The sequence below is a fragment of the Bufo gargarizans genome, chromosome 9 (genome assembly GCF_014858855.1).
Source record: "Bufo gargarizans isolate SCDJY-AF-19 chromosome 9, ASM1485885v1, whole genome shotgun sequence".
NCBI classification, from domain to species: Eukaryota; Metazoa; Chordata; class Amphibia; order Anura; family Bufonidae; genus Bufo; species Bufo gargarizans.
In genome coordinates this window covers 158,792,840-158,820,258 of record NC_058088.1, presented here as the reverse complement: position 1 = coordinate 158,820,258, position 27,419 = coordinate 158,792,840, and the positions used below count along the sequence as shown (strand labels likewise).

Below are 27,419 nucleotides of genomic sequence, written 5' to 3'. Positions count from 1 at the left end.
TGCAGCACGATGTGGTCCGAGAAAGTGATTGGGTCAATTGAGGAAGAAGCAATGAGTAGGACTGCCGAATGTCTAAGCAAGAAATAGTCCAATCTGGAATAAACATCTCTAGGGTTGGAATAAAATGTGAACAGACAAGGGTGGGTAGACGACACCAGAGATTAGAAAAACAAGTGCAAATACGCCTAAAGGGCGAAGTATCGAAACCGGCTAATCCAGTTTAGATAAAAAACAATTTAAACACGCAAAACAGTGAAAAAAGCAATCCACTATGCGACTCTTGGTAAACCCGAAACAAGCCGACCAAGACTCACGGACCTAGTGGGGGTGAAGAAGAGCACTCACTAGGGCTGCCCTTTCCCCTGGCCCAGGGATTTATGCAACAACAATACAAATTAAGGGAGGAGGTACAGAGAGCAGACCACCGCCTATGAGATACAGAAAATCAGCTGGATCACTATGGCAGTACTCTGTCCCCTGCATCTCCCCCCTAACTGGCACAACATCAAGTATTGTGGGTCATAAAGTAAGGGTCGTAGTCAACCCATAGAATCTGGAGCTTTTCATAATGAGGACAGTCCCCAATCCTGGAGAGTGTGGAACTGGAGGACGGACTTGTCGAGGACCACTAATCCGACGTGGAGGGAAGTCCCGCTGCTGGAGAAGTGAAAACTGGAACATCAAGCCAGTCCGGTAAGGAGATGAGTGGACAGTCCAGGAACTGACTAAGCTCACCCGCCTGATCCGGGGAGTGTAATGCAAACGTGGATCCATTTTTACAGATTATTAGGTGAAAAGGGTGACCCCAGCGATAGGTGGCCCCAGCATTTGTGACAATTTGCAGGAGTGGTTTGAGAGTGCGCCTTATAAGCAAGGTTCTCCTGGACACGTCAGGGAGGATTTGGATCTGTGATCCGCTGAATAAGATAAGACCTTGTCTCCATGCTCTTTGCAAAAGTTCCTCTTTTTCTCTAAAGAAGTGAACTCTGCATAGGACATCACGAGGAGCAGAATTCTCTGAACGTCTAGAGCCTAGAACCCTATGTACTCTGTCCAGCTCTATTTCAGAATCTTCAGATCTGTCAAGGAGAGAGTTGAAGATGGCAGACACCGCCTTCCTTAGATCTGCGGACAGAACCTCCTCAGGGATCCCGCGGATTTTAATGTTATTGCGCCTGCCTCTGTTCTCTTGGTCATCCATCTGTAATAACAGGTGTCTGTTTAAGACCTGCTGCGAGGAGAGAATCTTTTCCACACTCGTCAGGCGGACATGCAGCTCAGTCGAAACTTGGGCTTGCGAGGTCACTTTGGTGGAAATGGCTGTTAAATCAGCTTTGACTTCAGCTATAGCCTGATCGTGTTTGGTCTTGACCCTCTGTATAATCACCTCCAGGTCCACCTTAGGCTACTTTCACACTAGCGTTCGGGCGGATCCGTTCTGAACGGATCCGCTCATATTAATGCAGACGGAGGCTCCGTTCAGTACGGATCCGTCTGCATTAATAACTTTAAAAAAATTCGCAAGTGCGCAAGTGCGAAAGTAGCCTGCGCGGATCCGTTCAGACTTTCAATGTAAAGTCAATGGGGGACGGATCCGCTTGAAGATTGAGCCACATTGTGGCATCTTCAAACGGATCCGTCCCCATTGACTTACATTGAAAGTCTGGACGGATCCGCACGGATCCGCACGCCTCCGAACGGCCAGGCGGACACCCGAACGCTGCAAGCAGCGTTCAGCTGTCCGCCTGTCCGTGCGGAGGCGAGCGGAGCGGAGGCTGAACGCCGCCAGACTGATGCAGTCTGAGCGGATCCGCCTCCATTCAGACTGCATCAGGGCTGGACGGCTGCGTTCGGGTCCGCTCGTGAGCTCCTTCAAACGGAGCTCACGAACGGAAACCCGAACGCTAGTGTGAAAGTAGCCTTAGTTGGGAGCATACTTAGTAGTGACCAAATGTCCTTCAACTTGGGACGTTTAGCTTGTCTGCCATGGGAGGAGGAGGTAGAAGACGAGTTCCCTGATGAATCAGACGCGGCTGAGGGATGGAAAATAGCCGGCGTGGAGATCTATTGATTGAATCTGGGAAGACTAATTACAGTCTGCGTGCAGGTTTGGGCCTGTAAATTAGGTGTATGTAGCCGGGACCCCAGTGGAGCGTTGAGATCACCAGATTGTGGGACTAGAGGATCAGGGTGATAGGAATGATGATTCTGGGCTGGCAAGGTGCCGGCAGTCGGCCTAGGAGGGGTGTCTCACTCCCGCCAGAGTCCATGGGCCCGGGAGCGGACGCAGAGGGTTGCAAGTGTAGATCTCCTCCGGTTGTGGCGAGAGACAAGTGGGCTGGCTGCTGTGTGGCCTGCTTGTTAGAGTCCTGCGGCCCCTCCTGCAAGGTAGGAGCCTTCATCTCCTACGGTCCGTCCGTCGCCATTTTGGGCCATGAGGCCGCTTGAACATAGGACTTCTTGCCTGGCACGCATGTGTGACCTACGGGTGTTGAAGTCACTGCAGGCCAGTCCGAAGACCGTGAGAGCGGCGATGGTGAGACCGCTTGTGTCTGTACTGGGCCGCTAACCCCCAGACTCGTGGGAGCAGCCGGCAGCACAGATCCTTCCTCCATCAGCGCCATCTTGGTGGGATCCGGCGTAGCCGAGAAATACCTTGCAATGTGAGGTCATAAATGTGGACCCGCGGCGACCCAAACGTCTGACCATGGTGTTCAGGCCAGTAGCATCCAAATCGTTGCTATTTATCTCAGGTAAAAAGGCCAAGGGTCCGGGAGCTCTGAAATGTGCGTGTTCACGGCTGCATGCTCAGGCCACGCCCCCGCATAAGATTTTTTTTTATTTTGGACTTTTCGGACGTGGCGATATGTAATATTTTATTTATGGTTTATATATTTTATATGTAAAATTGGGAAAGGGGGTGCTTTATACAATTTTGGTGTATTTTTTAAACTTTTTTTTAACAGTTTATTTAATAACGGTTTCCCCCTTAGGGGTAGAACCTGGGATCTTTTACTTCCTTGTCCTATTCACCCTAATAGAGCTCTATTAGGGTGAATAGGATCTTACACTGTCCCTGCTGCCCTGTGCTCTTTGCACAGGGAGCTGACTATGGCAGCCAGGGCTTCAGTAGCATACTGGCTGCCATGGTAACCGATCGGAGCCCCAGGATTACACTGCTAGGGCTCCGATCACAACTGCCACCAATAAGAGTAGGTGAGGGACTCTGTGGACATTGCCACCAATTTCTTTTAATACAGGGGACGATGGGGGGGGGGCACTGCACCACCAATGATAATTAACGTTTAATATACAAATACAGCTGGCGGCAGAAACACATTGCCGGGACCCGACCTCTGACAGGGTGCTGCGATCAGCAGCAGTTAACCCCCACAGGTGCCGCACCTTAGGGGTTAATTGCCGCGGATTGCAGCACCCTGTCAGAGGTGCCGGCAATGTGTTTCTGCCACTTGTATTTATAATGTATTAAACGTTAGTTATCATTGGTGGCGCAGTGCGCCCCCCCTCCCCTTCTCCGCGCTCTCATTGGTGGCAGCGGCAGCACAGGGGGAGGGAGAGACTGCTTCCTTCTCTCCGTGCTGCTGAGGGAACATGGCTGTGCTGAGAACAGCGCTCATGTTCTCCGATACTAGGCTGTGCAGTAGCACTGCCTAGTATCGATAAAAGGCAAATCCCGGTATCGTGTCGATACTTTTGTCCCGGTATCGAAAGTTCGATACCCGAAACAACCCTAACGGAAACAGAATGCACACAGAGTAATTTTGCGGACCTGGCTCCCCGCGCCGCTCCTGGCACCGCCGCAGCTGCTTCTCCCCATGCGCAGATAAAAACATCCGGTGGAGGAAGAGGGGGGGGGGGGAGGAGGCAATGGGAGCAGCCAATGGCAGGCGATGACGAGCCTCCTTAGCTTAGAGGGTGCATCGTCCCCATTACCACCTGCCATTGGCTGCTCCCCCGGACAGCGTATGTTTTCATCCGCGCACGGGGAGAAGCAGCAGCGGCGATGTGGGGACCAGGAGCGGAGCAGCGAGTGAGGAGCCAGGTAAGTAGATTCAGTGTGAGGGGCATTTTTTTGTCTCTGACAACCCCTTTCATTATATATTTACTGATTTTGCTAAGTAAAATTATAAGATGAAGGATTTGATTTCTGGTTTCAACTGAGGATTTGCTGCAATTCTGTATTAAAATTCAAGTGTAACCTGCACATTTGTCGCAGAATACAACTTATGCACTGAAAGGGGTGAAATCCGCAGCATACCTTGACAAGTTTTCGATTGAAAATCTACAATTTCTACTGCAGATCTTTCCACAGTGGGAATAACATGGTGGAATCTCATCCACTTTACTGGTACCGGAAAATGCTGAAAATTTTTCCACTTTGCTGGTACTGCTATACTCTGCAGAGATTTCACCTGCAATTCTGCACAGAAAATCTGCAGCATATCTGCCCTGTGGGAACATAGCCTAAAAGACCTGAATAAAAATAACTTGCCGTTTTGTCTGTAAAGCAAATGGAGTCCGATTGTGATCATAAATACATTTCGTTTAATAATGTACAGATGAAAATTAAAAAATACATTAAATAACACAATAAGTATACAGGAGCCTCCGAGCCATTTCTGTGTTACCACTGGCCTGATAAATAAGAGATAAATTGAAGGCAATATCTCTCCGAAGATCAACTTGGTCCTCATCAATTCCCTAAAATATGTAAAACAAAAAATAAAATAAAAAATTTAATAAAAAAATCAATCCTATGTTTGATAACAAATTAGTAAACAACTGCCCAGTTACATTCATATGAAGCTTAAAATGTGGATTGGTTACTGTACCTGTAACTGAAGTGGTGGCAGATCGAGTGCCTGCTTATAATAGTGTATTGCTAAATGTATTAGACCCATCTGATGCAATGCACGGCCCAGGTTGTAGTAAGTCTCCTGGCAAGGGCCACGTAAATCAATGTATTTATTCAAAAATGAAAACCCCTATTAGAAAAAAAACAATCAAAACAAAACAAAAAACATGAAATGTGTCAAATGTTAAAATTCATTGCCCACATTGCTACAGCATTCTCCAGAGGACCTCTCTCTGGTCCTGACATTACAGTATAAATACCTGGAAGTGTAGGGCATATTGATGAGATCTGATATCACTTATTTTTTTTTAGATGCTCCATTTCCCCGCTGTGCCCCCCCCCCGTTCTGTATGTTAATCCATACCATCGGTACAGGGAGGAGGAGACTGCGGCGTTTCTCAGGGGGCATCTCCTTCTCCTTGGCTGTGAGCTGTCCAATCGAGGTGGAGAGCGTCACAGGGAGAAAACACGTCCATCTCCTCCTCCCTGTACCGATGGTATGGATTAGCATTACAGGGCAGGAAACCAGAACAGGGGAAAGGGAAGGGGAAACGGAGCAGCCCATTGAATAAAAATAAAAAGTGATATTGCATCTCCTCAATATGCCCTACACTGCCAGGTATTTCTATTGTAATGTCAGGACAGGTCCTCTCTAAGGCCTCAAGCACATGACATTGAAAAGTAACGGCCATTCATAGGACCAATGAAAGTCTATGGGGCTATTCACATGGCTGTTCATTTAACGGCCAATGAATAGCGTCCGTCCAAAAATAGGACATGAAATCAATAGAAATCAACGGGTACACTTTAACAATATGGCCATTTAGGGGTTAAAAACCCCTCCCCAAAACCTCACCTCATCCACTTGCTTGCGCTGAAGCAGTCTCTTCTCCCTTCATTGAAAAGGACCTGAGATATGCGTGGTCATCGTGCACATCGCAGGTCCTGTTCAATGAAGAGACTGCTTCAGCGCAAGCAAGTGGATGAAGTGAGTTTTTTTTGTCAAATCAACAAAAAAAAAAATAGCTGGGGGTTACTATGGGGGCATTATTTACACCATGCAGGAAGTTATTCAAGGGGCCAAATGGTTGGCATTATTAAAGCCGGGGGATGCGGCCAATGCATCTGATATTCTGAACGTTGAACTGGTAGGGTAACATTACTTGACAACTTGTTGCTTATCCCAGAAAAGCCCTTTAAAAGAGTTTGACTCATGAAGATTACCCCTTTATAGACAGAAGTCGGCCCAACTGGCTGTGCACATCAGGCAGCGCTCTTACATGGCATGTCTTCATTCTATCCCCGCTCAATCACATATACATGCTCGTGAGATAAAAGTGATACAAATGCAAATGTTCGTTCATTACCTGTACTAGCAGAGCGTGTCTTTTTAACACAAATTTCTGGGATGCCATATGGACAAATGTTAATCCAATGCAGAGGCAGTACATAGGATCATCAGGATTCATTCGATAGGCTTGGACATACTGAGCTGCAAAATATAAAAAAGCTACCGTATTTTATTCTATTAGTCAAATACAACAAAATTGAGCCCTGAGGCTGAGGCCACACACAGACTTTTGTAGAGATTTTTCTAATTTTAACTATTAAACTAAAGCTGTGCTCCATTCCACCACAATAGGCTGCATGCAACTCTGTCCACTGCTGTGGATTGCAGCTGTCACTTATGCATATGCCATCAGTCTTCGATAGGAGCAGGTTCCAGCACCAAACTTCAAAACGGGTCCCCCTAAAGTCAAGAGAGGGCGGTCGAAGATGCACAGCCAACCTCAAACTATATTTTAAATACTTGCTTCTTATGCTAATGATCTTTGAAAACTGTGGGAACAATATAATTGTACTCTTGTCTGAATATGCGAAATCACAGCAATGGGAATAAGCCCAGTTTGGATCACGGCTGCACAAGAAATGAATCTCTCTCTAATGTTGTTTTTTTTTTTACTGCAGCAAATAGCATTTATCATGTACATAAAGTTCATACAAGGCACTTATTAATGTATTGCGATTGTCCATATTGCCTCCTATGCTGGCTTGATTAATTTTTCCATCACATTATACACTGCTCGTTTCCACGGTTACGACCACCCTGTAATCCAGCAGCAGTGGACGTGCTTGCACACTATAGGACAAAGCACCAGCCCATGTGCGCTCCCACAGTCGCATAGTCCCTAGAGAGGCCAGTGCTTTTTGCTATCGTGTGCAAGCACGACCACTGCTGCTGGATTGCAGGGTGGTCATAACCATGGAAACAAGCAGTGTGTAATGTGATGGAAAAATTAATCCAGCCAGCAAAAGAAGCAATATAGACAATCACAATACATTAGTAGGTGCCTTGTATTAACTTTATGATAAATGCCACTTGCTGAAATGAGAATCCCTTTAAAGGCTACGTTCAGATCTGTGTGATTCGATTCCGTCATAGGAGCAGAAAACGAAATTAAAGATGTGAAAAAATGTGTGACAGAATGTGCCTCCCTCAGAGGCTTCATTATGATTGCAAAACCCAGCACTGCATGCAGGAATATGAGCTGCATGCTCATTAGTTTCCTCACAGGCTGTCACAGAAGTAATAAACGTTACAATTACATATAAAAGGATGTATAATAGAGACGTTGTACAGGTATACTTGCTTGAGAATAAAAAAAGAAAACACTAAAAAGAGTCTGAACTAAAGGGGTTGTCTGGGTTCAGAGCTGAACCCGGACATCCCCACATTTTCACCCAGGCAGCCCTCCTAATACGAGTATTGGAGCATTTCATTTATGTTTATACAATGCTAGGCTGAGGCTTCTGCCCAGCAGTGTGTTCGGTGACGTCACCGGCTCTGATGGGCAGGTTATAGCGCTGCCCCAGGCTGTTTTACAGGCTAGGTCAGCACTAATTCCCACCCATTAGTGCCGGTGACATCACCAGCCTCACGGAGAGGCAGAAGCCTCCACCTTATCAGTCCCGATGGAGAGCCCGGACATCACCGGAACTCCCAAAAATGCTTTTGCTCTATGTGATTCAGCACAGGGCAAAGGAGAATATTGGAGCATAAAATGCTCCGATGCTCATATGAAAGGGACAACCCCTTTAACCAGAGGATGGATGGGCAGAGGTTCCACTGGCAGCCGTTAAAGCCTGACGCCTTCTCGGAACAGAACTGCACCACAGTTCCCAAATTTTATCCAATTTTTTAGGTAAATTATTATGTTTAAAATATTAGAGCTATATCTGTGTCTTCCACATGCTCAGTGGGGGTGAATTGGGGATGTACCAACGCAAGGATTTGCACTTACAAGCTATAAATAAGGAATCCCGGAGAAGGAAAGTCATATAGTAATCAGATTGTTCATCCTTGAATAGACCTAAAAGGCACAGCTCAGAAGTGCAAGGGATGGAGATGGACAACAAGATTGAGAGAAAGTCCGTAACCTCTCTCCAGAAGCTGGAAATGGGTCTGAACGACCACATCATATGCCAAAAATCTGCGACAAACTCTTGCCAGCATGGACAGGCTATGGATGAAGCTATGCCCAATACAGTCTAGTCTGTGTAAGATATGTTTGATGAACAATATACAACTAAATAAGTTTATTTTTAATGAAGTTTTTTTTAAATGTCTGAAATGCCCTAATACTACTTTTTCTAATGTATTTTATATTTGTACTAGAGATATTCCCCTCCCTGAAGCATAGATTCCCTGTGCGCTTTAAAATTCACTATTCTCCACAGCACTGACTTCTCAGCGGTGTACGGGGTCTACACTTTATGAATGGGGGCCGCAGAGTATGGGCAGAAGCACATATTGCTGATTCTCCCTATGCCCCCAAGGTTTACTAACTCCTGGCATAGTACATGAGTACCCTGTAACCATGTGCTATGCCAGGATTAGCTGAGCGGGCTCCTGCTTCACTAAGCTAACAGTCCTGCCTGTAAGCTTTTAGCTGAGTGAAGCAGGCACAGGCAAGAGCCGCTCCGCTCTGTTAATCCTGGCATAGCACATGGTTACAGGGTACTCATGTACTATGCCAGGAGTTCGTAAACCTCGGGAGGCACAGGCAGGGACAGCAATGTGTGTGTCTCTGCCCGTACTCTGTGCGCTGCGTCCATTATCCGTAGAACAGGAAATCTGCGCTTTAGGGGGGGAATATAAAGTAAAAATACATAAATAAATTACATTAGAAAAAGGGCATTTGGGAAATAATAAAAAAAAAAAAAAAAACTCCATTAAAAGTTTAGTTACTCTTTAGGGCTGGGTTCACATCATGTTTTTCCCATCCGTTTAACGTATACGTTAACCGGATGTTTCAGACTAATGCCATACAGGGGCATCCGTTCACCATAGAGTTCCATAGTAAAAAAAAAAAAAAAAACAACGAATAAAAAGGTATACTTTTTTTTACCGAACTCTGCAGGATACAAGAATGTGGTGTGCTGCGTTTTTGTATCCTTTTTTTTCTAACGTATACGTCAAACGGAGGCATAAAACATGATGTGAATCCACCCTAAAATGAGACTTTAATAAATCCACTATTGATTCATCTTAAAGTGTGGGGATCTATCGCTTCCATTTGTCGGTCACTGCCAGGGGACTGGAGAGAATTGTAGTATGCAATAAATGAGAATAAACTGCCAAACTAAACCCCTAGGCCTGTGATGGCTAACCTACGGCACTCCAGCCGTGGTAAAACTACAACTCCTTGGCTGATCTCAGAACTCCATAAAAATGAACGGAGCATGCTGAGTCTCGTAGTTTCACCACAGCTTGAGTTTTGCAGGTTAGCCTTTACTGATTGAGGGAAAAAAAATTTTTTTAATCTGTGACAACCAACCCAAGGAAAAGAGGAGCACAATGGTATCCCCCATTTCAGAATCGGATGATTCCCAGCAGTCAAACCCCCAAGTGATTAGATACTTATCGGATATATTCGATCTCTGAGACATTTACCAAGTGCGTGTTTGAAGCTGCCAGATACAAAGGCATTATGACCACTAAGGACACACAGTGCAAGGTTTTCTGGATTTTTGAGCATCAACCTGAGGCAGAAGCGGTGATGCCTCACATCTTGAGAATGCATTGTGATTTGATTGAAGATATTCCACAGTTGAGGTTTATTCACATTTTCCATCAACATTATTCTGAGAAAGAAAATACAGAAATTAAATAATTACAGTAACAACTAGACTAAAGCAAAGGAACAAACAGTTTAGTAATTTGCTATTAATATTCATAACATTTACATGGAAAATCTCCCTTAACATGGCAAAAGTTGAAACGCTAGACAGTTTTCTATGCTATTAGCCATTTATGCCAAGGGCACCATCACATCTAGCAAACAAGCAGACCAAACACATTGACAAGCAGTGCCTGCTGTCGTCGGCAACTTTTTATTACAACTCAAATTTTTTTAACGTTTGTTACCCGCCTGCAGACTAAAAGCAGTCTGCAGGCAGGTAACAAACGTTAAAAAAATTTGGGAGTCTATAGCTGCATAGTGATTTGGCAGCTGCAGGTGAGAAGATCCAGATATCAGACAGCTGGATACCCCATAGAGAAGGCAGAGGCCAGCGAATGCCTTCCTGATCACTGGGAGCACTGTGTTAACCCCCTAGTGACCAGCCTGTTTTGGGCCTTACTGGCCAACTGTTTTTCTTCCTTTTTCATTGTCCCCTTCCAAGAGCTAAAGCTTTTTTCTTTTTCTGTCTATATATCTGTATTAGGACTTGTTTTATACAAGACAAGTTGTCGTTTTTAATGGTGTGATTTTGGGGTACACAACTTTCTAATTAACTTTTACTAACTCTGGGAGGGAGATGGGCAAAAACAGCAATACTGCCACTGAGTTTTTACGTTATAAATTTTACTGTGTTCATTTTTCAGTATAAACAACCTCATATCTTTGTTCTCTGGGTCAGTACGATTACAGCGATAACAAATACAAATGTTTTTTTTTACGTTTCACTACTTTTGTGCAATAAAACCCCGCCTTTTTTTTTTTAAAAGGAAGAAAATCTTTTTGCATCGCCGCTTCCCAAGACCCATAACTTTTTTTTTTTTTTTTTTCTACAGAGTTGTGTGAGGGCTTGATTCATCATTTTGGGGTAAATTAATCTTTTTGATTGCTTGTATTAAGTTTTTTTTTTGTGGCAACTAAGAATAAATGAGCAATCCTGACCATTTTAATTTTTTTAAGGGCGTAAATATACATCAGCTTGTTACAGTAAAAAAATCAGCAAACAAAAATTAATGTCATGTAATTTAGAGCCACAAAAGAAGGAATTAATTTAAAAACAGAAACTTAGATAATAAAAAAGATACTAACAAAAATGTAAGAAATAAAGCCCTGTGTATTACAGAAATAAAATGAAGCAACAATTATTTGAATAACCAAATGAGAAAAAAAACAAAAACTGTGCCTGGTTATTAACAGAAGAAAATGGTCTGGTCTTGAACTAGTCAAAGGGTAGTCTGGCTATTAAATGGGTTAATGGGTCAGAATGGCATAAGAAAATAATAAGTTATATTAACTGTTCCCGCACTCTTCCCAGGTCTCCCACAGGTCTCTACTTCCTGGCCCTCTCAACACAAGAAATGCGACCTATTAGGGATGAGTGAACTTCTGTTTTACAAGTTTAAGTTCGGGTTTTATTACAATTCCGTTATGGATTCCGTTACCACGGACCAGAACGGAATTCTCCTCTTAAGACAGATCCATTATGCAACCCATAGACTTCTATTATGACAGAATGCTGCTTAAAGGCTTAACGGAATCTATAACGGAATTGTAATAAGACCCGAACCTCGAACTTGTAAAACACAAGTTCGCTCATCCCTAGTGCCTATGCCTTCAGTTCCTGGCCAAAGCAGTGGAAGGCTGAACAGTCACATTTCTGACGGACCAGAAATAGGGGCTGGCAGAGGACCCAGAAAGTGTGCCAGTGGGAGCGATGGAGAACAGTGAGGTACCACTTTGAGTAGCTGAAACTGATAACTTTTGCTTGTGGAAATTTTGGGCTGTGGTGATTGGTGGCCAGGACACAAGAATCGTATATAGGTAACCACCATGTAGTGATTCTAGCCGGTGTCCTAGACATCAAAGTAAGATATATAGCTACTGGCTGACAATATCTAAGGCTAGGTACAACTATACTTTGAGATTTTTTAATGTGTAGTGGAAAAATACCACCATGACCATAACACAACCGCGATGTTTCCCTAAGGATAAACAGTTGTAGGTCGCCCTGAGAACATCATAAAATAATCTAATGTCATCCTCTCCTACACCTGGCAATAACCATCAACCCATAAATTTTATCTTCTTCATTCATTCATATCATTTATTTAATTCAATCCATCATCTCAGTACATACAATACCTTATGTAATTGTAAGCTTTTCTGAAGTTCTTATCTAGAATAGCAGTGGAAAGTCCAAAATATTCTAGCTCCTTCCGTTTCTGGCGGTCATCATAAAATGAATAATACTCCAAAGAAGAGTCTACCAGCAGCTCTCCCTCTTTATAGCGGTCAAGGTCACATAAAGCATAAATTGCCTTTAAAAGGAGGTTCCACCAATCATCTTTGGAAAGCACACTGGAGAGTATAGTAAATATCGCTGTGAAGGAAAACAAAGATATTATATTTGTGGAGGAGAAGCTCTTAAATGGAGTACAAAAGTATTTGCAGACTTGCAATGCATACGTACAAATTCATCTAAAACCAAAGTCCAGTTTTACTGTGCCTCGCCAGCATGTAGATACATAATCATAGAAGGGAACTGGTCACCAGATAGAACCCCTTAGGACCAGTTCTCATGGCCGGTTTTGTAGTAGAAATTTTGTGTGGAAAGCCACGCCAGAATTTTGCCGAAAGCCTGCCAACAGATGCATCCTCTCTCCCTTCTATACTTCTCAATAGAAGAAAGTGCAGAGGCTCGCGGATCGGTGGCCTATTGCCGCAGCCCCGCAGGACATGTCCGTTCTTGGAGTGACCTCGGCTTTATGGCTCCGAGGGAGGGAGGCAGAGAGGTTGCAGCTGCCGTTAACGATACTCCATAACGAGGAGGCATGCTTAGGCTCTAAATTAAGGCGGTCTAGGCACTGCAGGGGGGCATTACTGGGCTCTGGTGGTGAAGAATAACGCCGATCTGGGCACCTTCAAGGTTCATTTGCATAATTCAAAAATCGCTATTTTAGCAAAATGAAAGCATGAAAAGAAAACCACTGCAGGAAATAAGGTATTTTAATAAACATGGCAATGGTGGCAGCTTAATATGGTCAAACTAGGTGACAGATTCCCTTTAAAAGTGTTGAGGTTAACTCTTTCGCTACCAGCACTGTACAGTTTCAAATAGCAGAGGCCCCGCGGCTAATGACCACGACCTGCAATGCAGATTGTAGTCTTTACAGCCTTTAGATGCCGTTATCACGCCATCGAAAGAGTGACTACCGGCATCCCTGTGTGGCGAATGAGGATGCTGGCAATTCACTCTAAGGCCCCTTTCACACGGGCGAGAATTCTGGGCGGGTGCAATGCGTGAGAACGCATTGCACCCGCACTGAATCCTGACCCATTCACTTCAATAGGGCTATGCATATGAGCGTTGATTTTCATGCATCACTTGTGCGTTGCGTGAAAATTGCAGCAGGTTCTATATACGGATGAACTGAGTACCTTATTTTAAAAGTTAAAACATTACTTTAATTTTTTTCTGTCAATAAAATAAATGAGACACTGAATGTGGTTTATAGCTTTTTTCACTGCGCTTTCCAAAAAGCTATAAACCACATTCATCGTCTCATTTATTTTATTGAATAGAAAAAAAAAAAGTTATGTTTTAACTCTTAAAATAAGGTACACTCAGTTCATCAAGATATAGTTTGGAGACCACTGAGGATATCAATAGTAGGTCATACGAATCCTTAATCCTGACCTTTAAACATACATTCATTATGTTCTATATTTCTGTTTTTTCACACAACGCAGGCCCCATAGAAATGAATGGGGCTGCGTGAAAAACGCATTGCATCCGCAAGCAAGTGCGGATGCAATGCGATTTTCACGCATTGTTGCTAGATGATGTTAGTAATTCTTTGGCAGGTCCTCAAAGAAGAAGAAAGAAGACTATGCCGTCTCCGCGATCAAGTGGATGAGGCGAGTTATTTATTGATTTTTTTTTAACCCCTTAATGCACATTTTAGTAAGCATTCTGTATTAAGAATGCTAATATTTTCCTTTATAACCATGTTATAAGGGAAAATAATAAAATCTTCACAACACCTAACCCAAACTTCAGTGAAGAAGTCCGGGTGCCACATTCAGTGTTTTCTCACGCGCGTGCAAAACGCACAGCACTCTTGCAGAAAAAATGCAATGCATCCGTCCCTCACCCGCGACGCCCGTGTGAAAGGGGCCCCTTTCACACAAGCCAGTTTTCCACGCAGGTGCAATGCATGACGTGAACGCATAACCCCCGCACTGAATCCTGACCCATTCATTTCAATGTGCATCAGTTCTGCGTTGCGTGAAAAACACAGCATGTTCCATAGTCTGCGTTTTTCAGCAGCCCTGGCCCATAGAAGTGATTGGAGCAAATGCATTGCATCCGCAAGCTGATGGTCTTTGGCCTCTTTCACACGAACGATACGGATTAAGTCCGGATGTGTTCAGTGAAATTTGCACCATTTTGCAAGCAATTTCAGTCAGTTTGGTCTGTGATTGCGTTCAGTTGTTCAGTTTATTCCGCGTGGGTGCAATGCGTTTTGATGCGATTTCACTTGTGTGAAAGGGGCCTTAAGGTGGCCATGCACCTTTAGGGTAAATGCAGACAATCAGGATTACGTACAGATTTTCCACGCGGATTTGCGTGTGTTCTATGAGAATTTTAAATTCTCATGCACATGATGTGGATTTTTTCCGTGTGGATTTTAAAATCCGCAGCACATTTTTATCATATTTTTCCTAAACGGTATTTCTCTATTCACTTCAATGGGGAGAGGAAAATCTTCCCCAATTGATGCAAAATGACCTCATGGATTTCAGTGCAGATTGTCTGCACATAAATCCTGAAGGTGTGCATTTATCCTTAGCAGCAGTCAACCAAACATCTTTTGCTTCCAGCTTCCCTTTACACATGCATGTTAAGTTCAGCCAAGCATGTATGTGGTATGAGTGGGGACAGGGAAGAAGAAAAAAAAAAAAAAAAGCGGCTGGCAGAGGCTTATCTCCCTTAACGCAAAACTCCATACATGTACGGCGGGGGAATCTGTGCCAGAACGCATTCCGCCGTACATGCACGGCGGGCTGATCGGGCGGGTGCAGGGGCCTGATACTCCCTGATAGCGCTGACCACGACATGCACTTCTGTGGCGGGGACGCGATGTGCGACAAGGCAGCCCGATGCCGTGCAAAGGCTGCCCAACAGACATATTAGGTATCGCCGCATTTGTAACGACCGGATATACCTCATACTTATATTCTATAAATATATCACATGATCCTCCCCATCCGATAAACACCATAAAAAAATTTAAATAAAAACTACGTCAAAAAAGCCATTTTTATTATCTTACAACACAAAAAGCGCAACACCAAGTGATCAAAAAGGCGTATGTCCCACAAAATGGTACCTATAAAACCGTAAACTCATCCCGCAAACAATGAGCCCCTAACATAAGAAAATCACTAAAAAATTAATTAAAAAAAATTGCTCTCAGAACATTGAGACATCAAAACTTTTTTTGTTTCATAAATGCTATTATTGTGTTAAAAAAAATAGACACATTAGGTATCGCCGTGTCTGTAAAAACCAGCTCTATAAAAATATCACATGACCTAACCCCTCAGATGAACACTGTTAAAAAAAAAAAAAAAAAAAAGTTTGTCACCTTACATAGAAACATAGAATGTGTCGGCAGATGAGAACCATTTGGCCCATCTAGTCTGCCCAATATACTGAATAGCCCCTGGCCCTATCTTATATGAAGGATGGCCTTATGCCTATCCCATGCATGCTTAAACTCCTCCACTGTATTTGCAGCTGCCACATCTGCAGGAAGGCTATTCCATGCATCCACTACTCTCTCAGTAAAGTAATACTTCCTGATATTACATCACAAAAATTGCAACACCAAGCGATCAAAAAGGCTTATGCCCCCTAAAATAGTAACAATAAAACAGTCACCTCTTACCTCAAAAAATGAGACCCTAACTAAGACAATTGGTCAAAAAATAAAAAAAAGCTATCAGACTATGGAGACACAAAAAACTTTTTGGGGTTTAAAAAATGCTATTATTGTGTAAAACTTTAATAAAAAAGAAAAAATATACATATTAGGTATTGCCACGTCCATAACGATCTGCTCTATAAAAATGTCACATGACCTAACCCTTCAGCTGAACCCTTTTTTGGTCACCTTGCCCCACAAAGTGTAATAATGAATGATCAAAAACTCATATGTACCCAAAAACGGTACCAATAAAAAAGTCAACTCTTCCTGCAAAAAACAAGCCCCTGCATAAGACTATCGGCAGAAAAATAAAAAAAATATGGTGTTCAGAAAATGAAGACACACTTTTTTTTTTTTCAAAAAATGCTTTGTTATGTAAAACTTAAACAAAGAAAGTAGACCTATTTTATATCATTGCATCCGTAACAACCTGCTCTATAAAAATAGCACGATCTACCCTGTCATATGAATGTTGTAAAAAATAAAAATGCTGCCAAAACAGCCATTTTTTGGTTACCTTACCTCACAAAAAACGTAATAGTATAGAGCAATTAAAAATCATATGTACCCCAAAATAGTACCAATAAAACTGGCACCTTATCCCCTAGTTCCCCAAATTGGGTCACTTTTTGGGAGTTTCTACTGTAAGGGTGCATCAGGGGGGCTTCAAATGGGACATGGCATCTAAAAACCAGGTCAGCAAAATCTGCCTTCCAAAAACCATATGGAGTGTGGGGTGTTTATGTAAACCGCAAAACCAGGGTAATAAATATTAGGTTTTGTTTGGCTGTTAGCCCTTGATGCGTTCCTTTAATTCTTGTTAACCCTTTAGGTGTTCCACAATGTTTGTAAAATCAGTTTTGAGCAACTTAAGGGGTGTAGTTTCTACAATGGTGTCATTTATGTGGGGGTTTACATTATGTAACTTCAGACCTGAACTGATCCTTAAAAAGTGGGTTTTGGAACTTTTCAATATTTTTTTAAAGAATTGCTTAAAAAATTCTAAGCCTTCTAACGTTCCAAAAATTTTTAATTACATTTCCAAAATGATGCCAACATAAAATAGACGTATGGGGAATGTTAAGTAATAAATATTTTATGAGGTATCACTTTCGGTTTTAATAGCAGAGAAATTGCTAATTTTTCTAAATTTTTGGTAAATTTGGGATTTTTTTCATAAATAAAGGTGAAATATATAGACTCAAATTTATGACTATTATGAAGTACAATGTGTCGCGAGAAAACAATCTCTGAATGTTATTCTTCCAAAGTTATTACCACATGGAGTGACGCATGTCAGATTTGCATAAGGCTACTTTCACACTAGCGTTCTGCTGTCCGCTCGTGAGCTCCGTTTGAAGGAGCTCACGAGCGGAGCAGAACGCTTCCGTCCAGCCCTGATGCAGTCTGAATGGATGCGGATCCGCTCAGACTGCATCAGTCTGGCGGCGTTCAGCCTCCGCTCCGCTCGCCTCCGCACGGCCAGGCGGACAGCTGAACGCTGCTTGCAGCGTTCTGCTGTCCGCCTGGTCGTGCGGAGGCGTGCGGATCCGTCCAGACTTACAATGTAAGTCAATGGGAACGGATCCGCTTGAAGATGACACCATATGGCTCAATCTTCAAGCGGATCCGTCCCCCATTGACTTTACATTGAAAGTCTGAACGGATCCGCTCAGGCTACTTTCGCACTTAGAAATTTTTCTAAGTTATTAATGCAGACGGATCCGTACTGAACGGAGCCTCCGTCTGCATTAATATGATCGGATCCGTTCAGAACGGATCCGATCAAACGCAAGTGTGAAAGTAGCCTAAATCAGTCTGGTCCTTAAGGGGTTTTCTGATTAAAAAAAACAGCATGCCCCCTGGAACAGAACATTCATATTTACCTTCTCCACGCCGCTTCAGACCTCAGCGCTGCCTTCATATTCGGGTCCCTGTACTGTTTACATCAAGCTAGCCATGGACATGTTCAATGACTGGCTTCAGTGGTGAGGGTCCACAAGCAACACGTCCATGACCAGAAGATGGAGAAAGCAGGGGCAGCGTGGAGGACTGGAGCGGTGTGGAGCAGGTAAGTGTAAATCTTCTGTTTCAGGAGCCATGCTGCAGGCACTTGCTAAAAAATTATTACGTGAAACCCCTTTAAGGAAAATGGATGGGGAAAAAAATGGGTACAGCTGTTACTTATAGCAGCGGGAAGAGTGAAGCAAGGTCCAGCAGAAAAATGGTTCCTATTCACACTCTGCAGTCCTCACCCAGCACTGTCAGCAATTTAATGACATATCTAGATGTAGGATCTGCACCTACCTCCAGAACTGAACAAGGCAACTCAAACACAATAACGGTTCTTACCTTTTGCATCAGAATTTGCAGTCTCCTGCTCATCGGTGTCAGAAATTTTGTCCCTAGAGACTTTGATCAGATATAAGTGTCTTTCTCCAGATTTTGAACTGGAAATCAAACAGACTTGTGCGCGATTCATTGCAATCTGGTAATCAGATAACAAACCATTAATACAAACTAGATTATTTTTCAATTAATATCTATATCATTCTACATATAAACATGGTCATGGTGAACAGTACACAAATGTATGTTTTCAGTATAGACCATGTCCTAATAAAGAGCTATAAAGACCAAAGACCGTACCGATAAATGTATACATAAAAAAAAAAAAAAAAAAAAAAAATCGGATTTTTAATCCATTCTGAGATTGTTTTCTCGTGACACACTGTACTTAAAGGGAATCTGTCACCTATTTTGTCCATATAAAACCGTTAACATAGCAATGTGCAATAAAGTACCCTCATTCCTGCATGTGTCCTCTTTCTTCTATTCAACTTTTCATTCAGAAGAAAAATCAAATTTTTCTGATATGCAAATGAAGTCTCAAGGTGCCCAGAGGGGCGTTATTACTCTGCTCTAGTGCCCAGTAATGCCCCCCTGCAGTGCCCAGCCTGCCTTTCTTCCAAGCCCAGCACGCCTCCTAAGAAATAAATGTACTCCCACATACTTGCTAAACGGCGCCGCCCCCTCCACTACGTCATTTAATTTATTCACTACACCGTCCTTGCTTCCTCCTCTCTTGGCCTCCGAAATCCCGCGCAGGCACAGTATCGTTGATTACGTGCTCTGATTACGTCACTGGGCTCGGCGCATGCCCAGTGACACTATTGAGGCTGTTGAGTAAATAAATTAAATGACGTAGTGGAGGGGGCGGCGTCGTAGGCCAAGAGAGGAGGAAGCTCTCATATGGGAATAAAAAGGTTAAGGAACAAAAAGAAACCAATGTGGATAAATAGAACTGTAAAGAAAGCAATAAATGACAAAAAGAAAGCATATAAATCACTAAAACAGGACGGTAGCACGGAAAAACTATAAGGAAAAAAATAGAACATGTAAAAAAAACAAATAAAAGCGGCCAAACTAGAGACAGAGAGATTAATTGCCAAAGAGAGTAAAACTAACCCTAAAATGTTCTTCAATTATATAAATGTTAAAAAGTATAAATCTGAAGGTGTCGGCCCTTTAAAGAGTAATGAGGGGGGAGTCTCAGAGAGCGATGAGGAGAAAGCAAAGCTGTTAAATATTTTTTTCTCCAATGTATTCACTGAGGAGAATAAACTGTCAGATGACATGCCGAATGTTAAAATAAATTCCCCATTAAAAGTGTCCTGTCTGACCCAGGAAAAAGTACATCAGCGACTTAAAAAGATTAAAATAGACAAATCGCCAGGACCGGATGGCATACACCCCCGTATCCTAAGGGAATTAAGTAATGTCATAACCAGACCCTTATTTCTGATATTTGCAGACTCTATACTGACAGGGAATGTCCTACAGGATTGGCGCATGGCAAATGTGGTGCCAATATTCAAAAAGGGTCCAAAAACAGAGCCTGGAAACTATAGGCCGGTAAGTTTAACATCTGTTGTGGGTAAACTGTTTGAAGGTTTTCTGAGAGATGCTATCTTAGAGCATCTCAACGGAAATAAGCAAATAACGCCATATCAGCATGGCATGACATTCTACTTCATAAATTTGAGTCAATATATTTTCCCATTATTTAAGAAGAAATCCCTTAACATTCCCCATATGTATACTTTTATGTTGGTATCATTTTAGATATGTCATTTTTTTTTTTAGGACGTTAGAAGGCTTAGAAGCAATTCTTAAAATTTTTAAGAAACTTTCCATAACCCACTTTTTAAGGACCAGTCACTTTTTAAGGAAAAGTCTGGAGTCACTTTGTGGGGCTTACATAGTGGATACCCCCATAAATGACCCCATTGTAGAAACTACACACCTCAAGTTACTCAAAACTGATTTTACAAACTTTGTTAACCCTTTAGGTGTTCCACAAGAATTAAAGGAAAATGGAGAAGATATTTCTAAATTTCACTTTTTGGGCAGATTTTCAGTTTTATTAATTTTTTTTTATTTAATTCCTTAACACATTGAGGGTTAACAGCTAAACAAAACTCAATATTTATTACCCCGATTCTGCGAATTACAGAAACACCCCAAATGTGTCCGTGAACTGATGTAAGGGCGCACGGCAGGGCGCAGAAGAAAAGGAGCGCTGCATGGTTTTTGGAAGGCAGAGTTTGCTGGACTGGTTTTTAGATGCCATGTCCCATTTAAAGCCCACCTACAGTAGAAACTCCCAAAAAGTGACCCTATTTTGGAAACTAGGGGATAAGGTGCTAGATTTATTGGTACTATTTTGGGGTACATATGATTTTTGATTGCTCTATATTAAGTTTTTTGTGAGGCAAGGTAACAAAAAAAATTGCTATTTTGGCACAGTTTTGTTATTTTTTTTATTTTACAAGATTCATCTGACAGGGTAGATCATGTGCTATTTTTATAGAGCAGGTTGTTACGGACGCAGTGATATCAAATAGGTCTACTTTGTTTGTTTGTTTCAGTTTTACATAAAGCATTTTTGAGAAATAAATTAAATTTTTGTGTGACCATTTTCTGAATGCCATTTTTTTTATATTTTTCTGCCGATTGACTTGTGCATGGGCTAATTTTTTGCAGAAAAAGTTGGTTTTTATTGGTACCATTTTTGGGTACATAGGATTTTTTGATCATTCATTATTACACTTTATGACCAAAAAATTTGCTGTTTTGGAACAGTTTTAATTTTTTTTATTTTTATAGCGTTCATCCGAGGGGTTAGGTCATGTGACAGTTTTATAAAGTAGATCCTTACGGACGTGGCGATACCCAATAGGTCTACTTTTTCTTATTTAAATTTTACACAATAATAGCATTTCTGAAACAAAAAAAATTATGTTTTAGTGTCTCCATAGTCTGAGAGCCATAGCTTTTTTATTTTTTGGGCGATTGTCTTAAATAGGGTATCATTTCTTGCGGGATGAGGTGGCGGTTTGATTGGAACATACGCCTTTTTGATCGCTCTGTGTTGCACTTTTTGTGGTGTAAGGTGACAAAATGGCTTTTTTTACACAGTTTTAATTTTTTTATGGTGTTTATCGGACGGGGTCGATCATGTGATATATTTATAAAGACAGTTGTTACGGACGCGGTGATACCTAATTTGTGCATTTTTTTTTTTATTACATTTTATTTCATTTAACTTTTATTATTTTCACATTTTTTTTTATTAAGTCCCACTTGGATCTTGAAGATTCAGTGGGGCTGATGGGTGTACTATACTTTGCAATGCTCTTGCATTGCAAAGTATAATACAATCAGATGTCCTGTAGATGGCAACACCGGACGCCTTTGATAAGCGTCCGGTTGCAATGGCAACCATCGGGTGTGTGGCAGCCCCAATGGTTGAGAGAGGGAGCCCCCTCCCTCTATTAACCCCATGGATGCTGCTGCCACGGCATCTAACGGGTTACAGCAGAATGTCAGCATACAGCGGACACTCGCTGCTGATGTCGGCAGCTCAGGAATGGAGCCGCCGACATCAAATAAAGCAGGGGGGACCGCATCAGGGGCAGTGCTGTAAAGGGAAGGTATGGTAAGCAAGGAGGAGGCACAGATGGGGGCTGGATGCATGCATGGGGGGTCCGCATCAGGGGTACGATACATGGATGGGGGGGCGTGGACCGCATCAAGGGCAGGCGCACAGGAAGGGGGCACAAATCGGGGGGCTTCAGGACACATTACTTGATTTCAGGCTCTGATCTGCAGAGCGCAGATTAGAGCCTGGAACAGGCACTTTTTCACTGCCGCGATCCGATTGGTTAGTCTGCACAGACTAACCAATTGGATTGATTGCTGGCAAGGGACCACTCTGATTGGTCCCTTGCCGGCATTACTGAACTGTATGCTGTCCGTGACAGCAGCAGGGCAGGGGCAGAAGCTTTGCAGCGCTTGGATTAAAGAGCTGCCTGACGTCTATACACGTGCTAGCTGCACGGGGCATGTGTAATTAGCACATATATAGACTGACTGCAGTCGGGAAGGGGTTAATTTTTTTTTTTTTCTGTAACACATCAAAGGTTAACAGCCAAACAAAAAACTCAATATTACCCCGATTGTGCAGTTTACAGAAATCTCCCATAGGTGGTTGTAAACTGATGTAAGGGCACACGGCAAGATTGTTTTATCCCCTGACCGGCGCGATTCTTCACACATGCTTGAAGTCAAGGGGGCAGTGGCCTCCTTGCTTCAAGTCACGTTAACCACTCCCCCTTCCCTGTGACTGACAGCGCTTATGCAGAGAGTTCGGCAAAGCCAGACGAACAGCCGGCTGTCAGTCACAGTGATGGGGCAGGGAAGGGGGCGTGCTTAACGTGACTTGAAGCAAGGAGGCCGTTGCCCCCTTGACTTCAAGCATGTGTGAAGAAGCGCGCAGGGCAGGGGATAAAACTAAGTTTTCAGTACTTTTTCTGCCTTCAGAAAAAAAGGCATCATCAGAAACACTATGCTGGCGGCCTGGGATGGTTTTGGGAGAGGATAGGTTCCCTTTAACGTCAAGCTACAGGGAAAAGACCTGTATGTGCACGACATGAATACTAATGTGAATGCCTTCGAATCCAAGCTGACTTTTTTTTCCAGGCAAATTTCAATTAGCCACACAGGGGGGCGATTGTCTTCTGTAGGGGCTCATTTTTTGTGGGATGAGGTGATGGTTTGATTGGTACTATTTTTGGGTGCATATGACTTTTTGATCACTTGGTATTAACTTTTTCTGATGTAAGGTGACAAAAAAATTGCTTTTTTAGCACATTTTTTATTTTTTATAGTGTTCATCTGAGGGGTTAGGTCATGTGATATCTTTATAGAGCTGACTGTTACATATGCGGCAATACCTAATATGTGTGTGTGGTTTTTTTTCAGTTTTTTTATTTTAAAATCAAGGGAGAGGGTCAACGTTCCCTCCATTAATTCCAGATGGGAATGGCTGTGGTAGCTAATGGCACCCCACACCATGACACCTGGTGACTACTGCCTTCATGCATTGTGGAAAGACACACAAAGACCAACACCAGGTGTCATGGTATTTGTGAAGGTATGTTGACCAGCCTTGGTATGTCCAGAGGAGACGTGATGTTCCAACAAGAGAAATCCCGTCCACACACTGCCCGCACTACACACCATCCTTTTCAAGTTGTCCAATAGTTCCCATGGCTAGCTTGATCGCAAAATCTCTCCTCCATCCAGAATTCTAAAATTTCTGGCTCTATACACTACCACAATGGATTGGCAGCCATACATGCCCACGCCATGACACTACCAGTACACCATTCACCAGATTTGGATGTAAATATCGTCAAATTAAAGCTGACAGTCTGCAGTTAAAGCACATCTTGTTCGTTTCATTTCAAATCCATTGTGGTGGTGTATAGAGCCAAAAATTTTAGAATTGTGTCGATGTCCCAATATTTATGGACCTGACTGTATACCTCTGCTGCAGAACCCAAAATAAAGGGTGCACCATCTTGATTGTGTGACCATTGACCAAGCACCAATAGCAGTTTTTACTTTGTTAATCTCAGCTGTAATTAATTTCCAGGTCTCTTTGTTCTTCATTTTCCAGTAGAACATTGATTTTTGCCCATTTTCTGTGTTTAGTGTTCTCTTAATTATCTAGCGATGTTTGCTGCCCTAACTGATAATCTGACAAATTCTTGTAATAAATGGTCATTTTTACAGAGCATCTGTTACCATGATCAACTGCATTAAACCTAAACCAGGCATACTGCCTGGTAGGGTTGATCATGACGACTAAAGTGAGCCCCTTTTCTTTGCAATCAGTATTACTGATGCAGAGAGTCTTACTTTTAGTTGGCCTAAACCCTCGGAGCATTGCTTTACAGAGCCATACATCCTCACTGCTCCAATGCCTGGTTTTAAAATGTTGCCAATACACCGCCCAGTATCAGCGCCATGTGCAGTAAAAACCTGAGTGGAGCCGGGTGACTGCTCAGATCTTTGCTGCAACAGTAAATGTGCAAGATTTCAGGGCCAGACATTGTAGCATGGAGGAAGCCTGGACATGTCAATCCCACATGGAAAGGAAGTGCAACAGGGAGGGTTGGAGGTGAAGCAGTTCTCCAAGGAGCTAGACCAGACCCTTGGTGCTCCGAGCACCTCACTTCGATAAAACTAAAAGTTTTCTCTGCAATACTGATTGCAGAGAAAAGAGGCTCATTTTAGTCACCATGATCAACCCCACCAGTCTGAATGCCTGGTTTAATAGGGTTCATCATGGTGACAAAAGCTCTAAGTTTTGGGTCCTCTTTAAGACAACTTACAACTAGTACTTACTTTTAGTAACATGGCGAGCATTGTAAGTAAAGTGTCCACATAGTCGAACATTTTTCCTTGAGAGTAAAGTAGGGTTGACCGGTGAAGCAATAGTTTCAGTTCCTAGAAGCCAATAATCAAGAGAAAACCTTTTCAATATGTATATATCTACTTTGATATACCAACCATGTGATAAACATCTGCACAAACATGGACATGAAGTTGCTAGCTATTTAACACAAAGAAAATGAAAAGTAACACTACTGCTATAACACTGCTGGGAGGCAATTCAGAGGACTTTTTTTAAATTATTCTTTTGCAGTATTTCTATCTTTAACTAACTAACCTCCCCATAGACCAGATTCCTAAATAAATCTAAACTTAAATATGTCAAAAATAAAGTAAGAATATGACATGTAAGGCTGAAAAACAGTGCTTGATGGAAGAATGTCCTATAAATACAAGTTTATACAGCTGCAAAAATTGTATAGTGGCTCACCTGTTCAGTGACTGGAAATAGGTGCTCTAAGTCGTATCTGATCCACCCAATCAGAAGAAATGTACAAAAAGTATTGATATGGAGACCGCCACTCTGAATCTGGGGGTCACGCAAAGGGATATATATATAGATATATATATATATATATATATATATATATATATATATATATATATCATGCCAGAAATAGAACAGCACTCCAAGACTTGAAAAAACGGTGTCTTTATTCACCTATGTGAAGCAGTAGCGACGTTTCAGCTCACAACTGAGCCTTTCTCAAGCAAAGAAATACAAGCTTGTGCCTACCTTAAATAGCACTCAAATAATCAGGTGACCAATGAACATACAGATCAAAAACATGTTTCACATGCTTCACATAGGTGAATAAAGACACAGTTTTTTCAAGTCTTGGAGTACTGTCCTATTTCTGGCATTATATATATATATATATATATATATTTTAATATCAGTAATAAAAGTACAAAAACACACCCATGAATCAGATACACTCCAATAAAGTAAGGTAAAATAGAAAAGAATAACCCCCCTGTAATATGCAGGAATTAGCTGTGTAACATTTAACACTGTAATCACCTAAAGAGTTTGAACTATTTAAAACGATATAAAAGTATAAAACAAAGAGCACAATCTTGTGCTGTTTAGCTGCCAATGTAGATCCAATATTAGTCCACATCTGTCTGCAATGGGTTCTGTCCTGTATATGTAGTGTCCATGTTGTGTTTATAATGTTGCCATAAGTTCAATATACCGTATAACACTGCAAGAGGAGTTATTATTTGTAGAGCAAATATAATTATTACCACAGGGTGGCAGCAAAGACCAGAACAGGACACGTAGTGGGTACTGTATCCCAACTTGCTCCCAATATGTTCAGAAGGTATACACTTATAGCAGCAAGGTTATAAAGGTAAGTTCCATCAATTATCTTCATATAGTTATCTCTGTGTGCTCAATATGCTTAATCTTGGACAATAGTAAAATGCTGCTGCTTTGGTTAATGCAGTAATCAGATACTGCTACTTTTGTTGATTAGCAGGGACAGTCCGGGGTTGTATTTCAGCATACATGTTTCAGAAAAACTACATGCGACTAGAAAAACTACCTTCCAGGACAGGAGTCGAAGAAAAAAATCTTCCACAAGGGCTCCAGGGAAAGTCTGGAGCGCTGAGAGGACTAGACTCAGATCCCAAGTGGTAAAGTAGGATGGTACGGAGGAACCGCGGCGTGGTTGAACTGCAGCGATCCAAGATGCTTAGGTATTCCCCTGTAGGCGGATCACTCGTGGAAGGGGAAATGCAACAGGAAGCACGGAGATGGTAGAAGGCTAATGCATACGGCAGGTACAGACCCCAGTGGAGATGCAATGCCGCCACCTACTGAAGGGGGGATGCATCCGTCCGGCACTAAAACCAGTGTAACTGTACTTAGTCCACCTACCGCAGGGGGCAGAATATAAGGCAAGTACTGTATCCGCAGTAGTGCTATTACTCCACCTATGGAAGGGGTGATGCATACAACAAGTGCTGCCAGCGGAAGTGGTCATGCTTACGGCAGGAACAGAATGCAACAGTAGAGAGATTACGCCGTTTATGGAAGGGCAATGCGTATGGCGAATCCAGTACCCTGTGAGTGCAATTACTCCACCAAGGAAGGGGTAACGCCTACTGTAAACGCTGTAACCGGTGATAATGCCATAACGCCACTTAATGCATACAATACATACTGTACCCAGTGGAATGCAATTCCGTCCCCTAAGGAAGAGGAAACGCCTACTGGCGTCACTGAAACAGCGCTCTAGCAGCTAGTTCTCCTATAATGCCTAAGGTAAGCATTCTATGCAGCAGTAGTGCAAATACGCCGCCTGAGGGAGGCGGTAATGCAGACGACAAGGACTGTTGGCTACTGTAGACGCAATCTTGAAGATTGCAACAGATTCGAGTGAGAGCCCGAATTACTGATTCCCTCCCCCCTCGGACTGAATCTCTCCAGGGATGGAGGATGTCTCTGAGCCAGACCCTAGGGAGGAAGATGGGGGTGCAGAGGTGCTGCTCTAG

General features: G+C 42.6%; 1 protein-coding gene across 3 annotated transcripts in view; it reads right to left on the bottom strand.

Moving 5' to 3' along the window:
• Positions 1–4,553: 4,553 nt before the first annotated feature.
• The window catches only part of GTF3C3 (general transcription factor IIIC subunit 3), a 78,236-nt gene continuing 55,370 nt past the window's right edge, over positions 4,554–27,419 (bottom strand). For all 3 annotated transcript variants that reach the window (XM_044268659.1, XM_044268657.1, XM_044268660.1), the window contains exons 13-19: positions 24,867–24,968; positions 18,462–18,597; positions 12,259–12,496; positions 9,831–10,021; positions 6,244–6,368; positions 4,854–5,006; positions 4,554–4,722 (exon numbers count right to left, since the gene is read on the bottom strand). In XM_044268659.1, the coding sequence (XP_044124594.1) occupies positions 4,600–4,722; positions 4,854–5,006; positions 6,244–6,368; positions 9,831–10,021; positions 12,259–12,496; positions 18,462–18,597; positions 24,867–24,968 (1,068 nt within the window). In that variant the 3' untranslated portion in view covers positions 4,554–4,599. The remainder of the gene's footprint in view (positions 4,723–4,853; positions 5,007–6,243; positions 6,369–9,830; positions 10,022–12,258; positions 12,497–18,461; positions 18,598–24,866; positions 24,969–27,419) is intronic.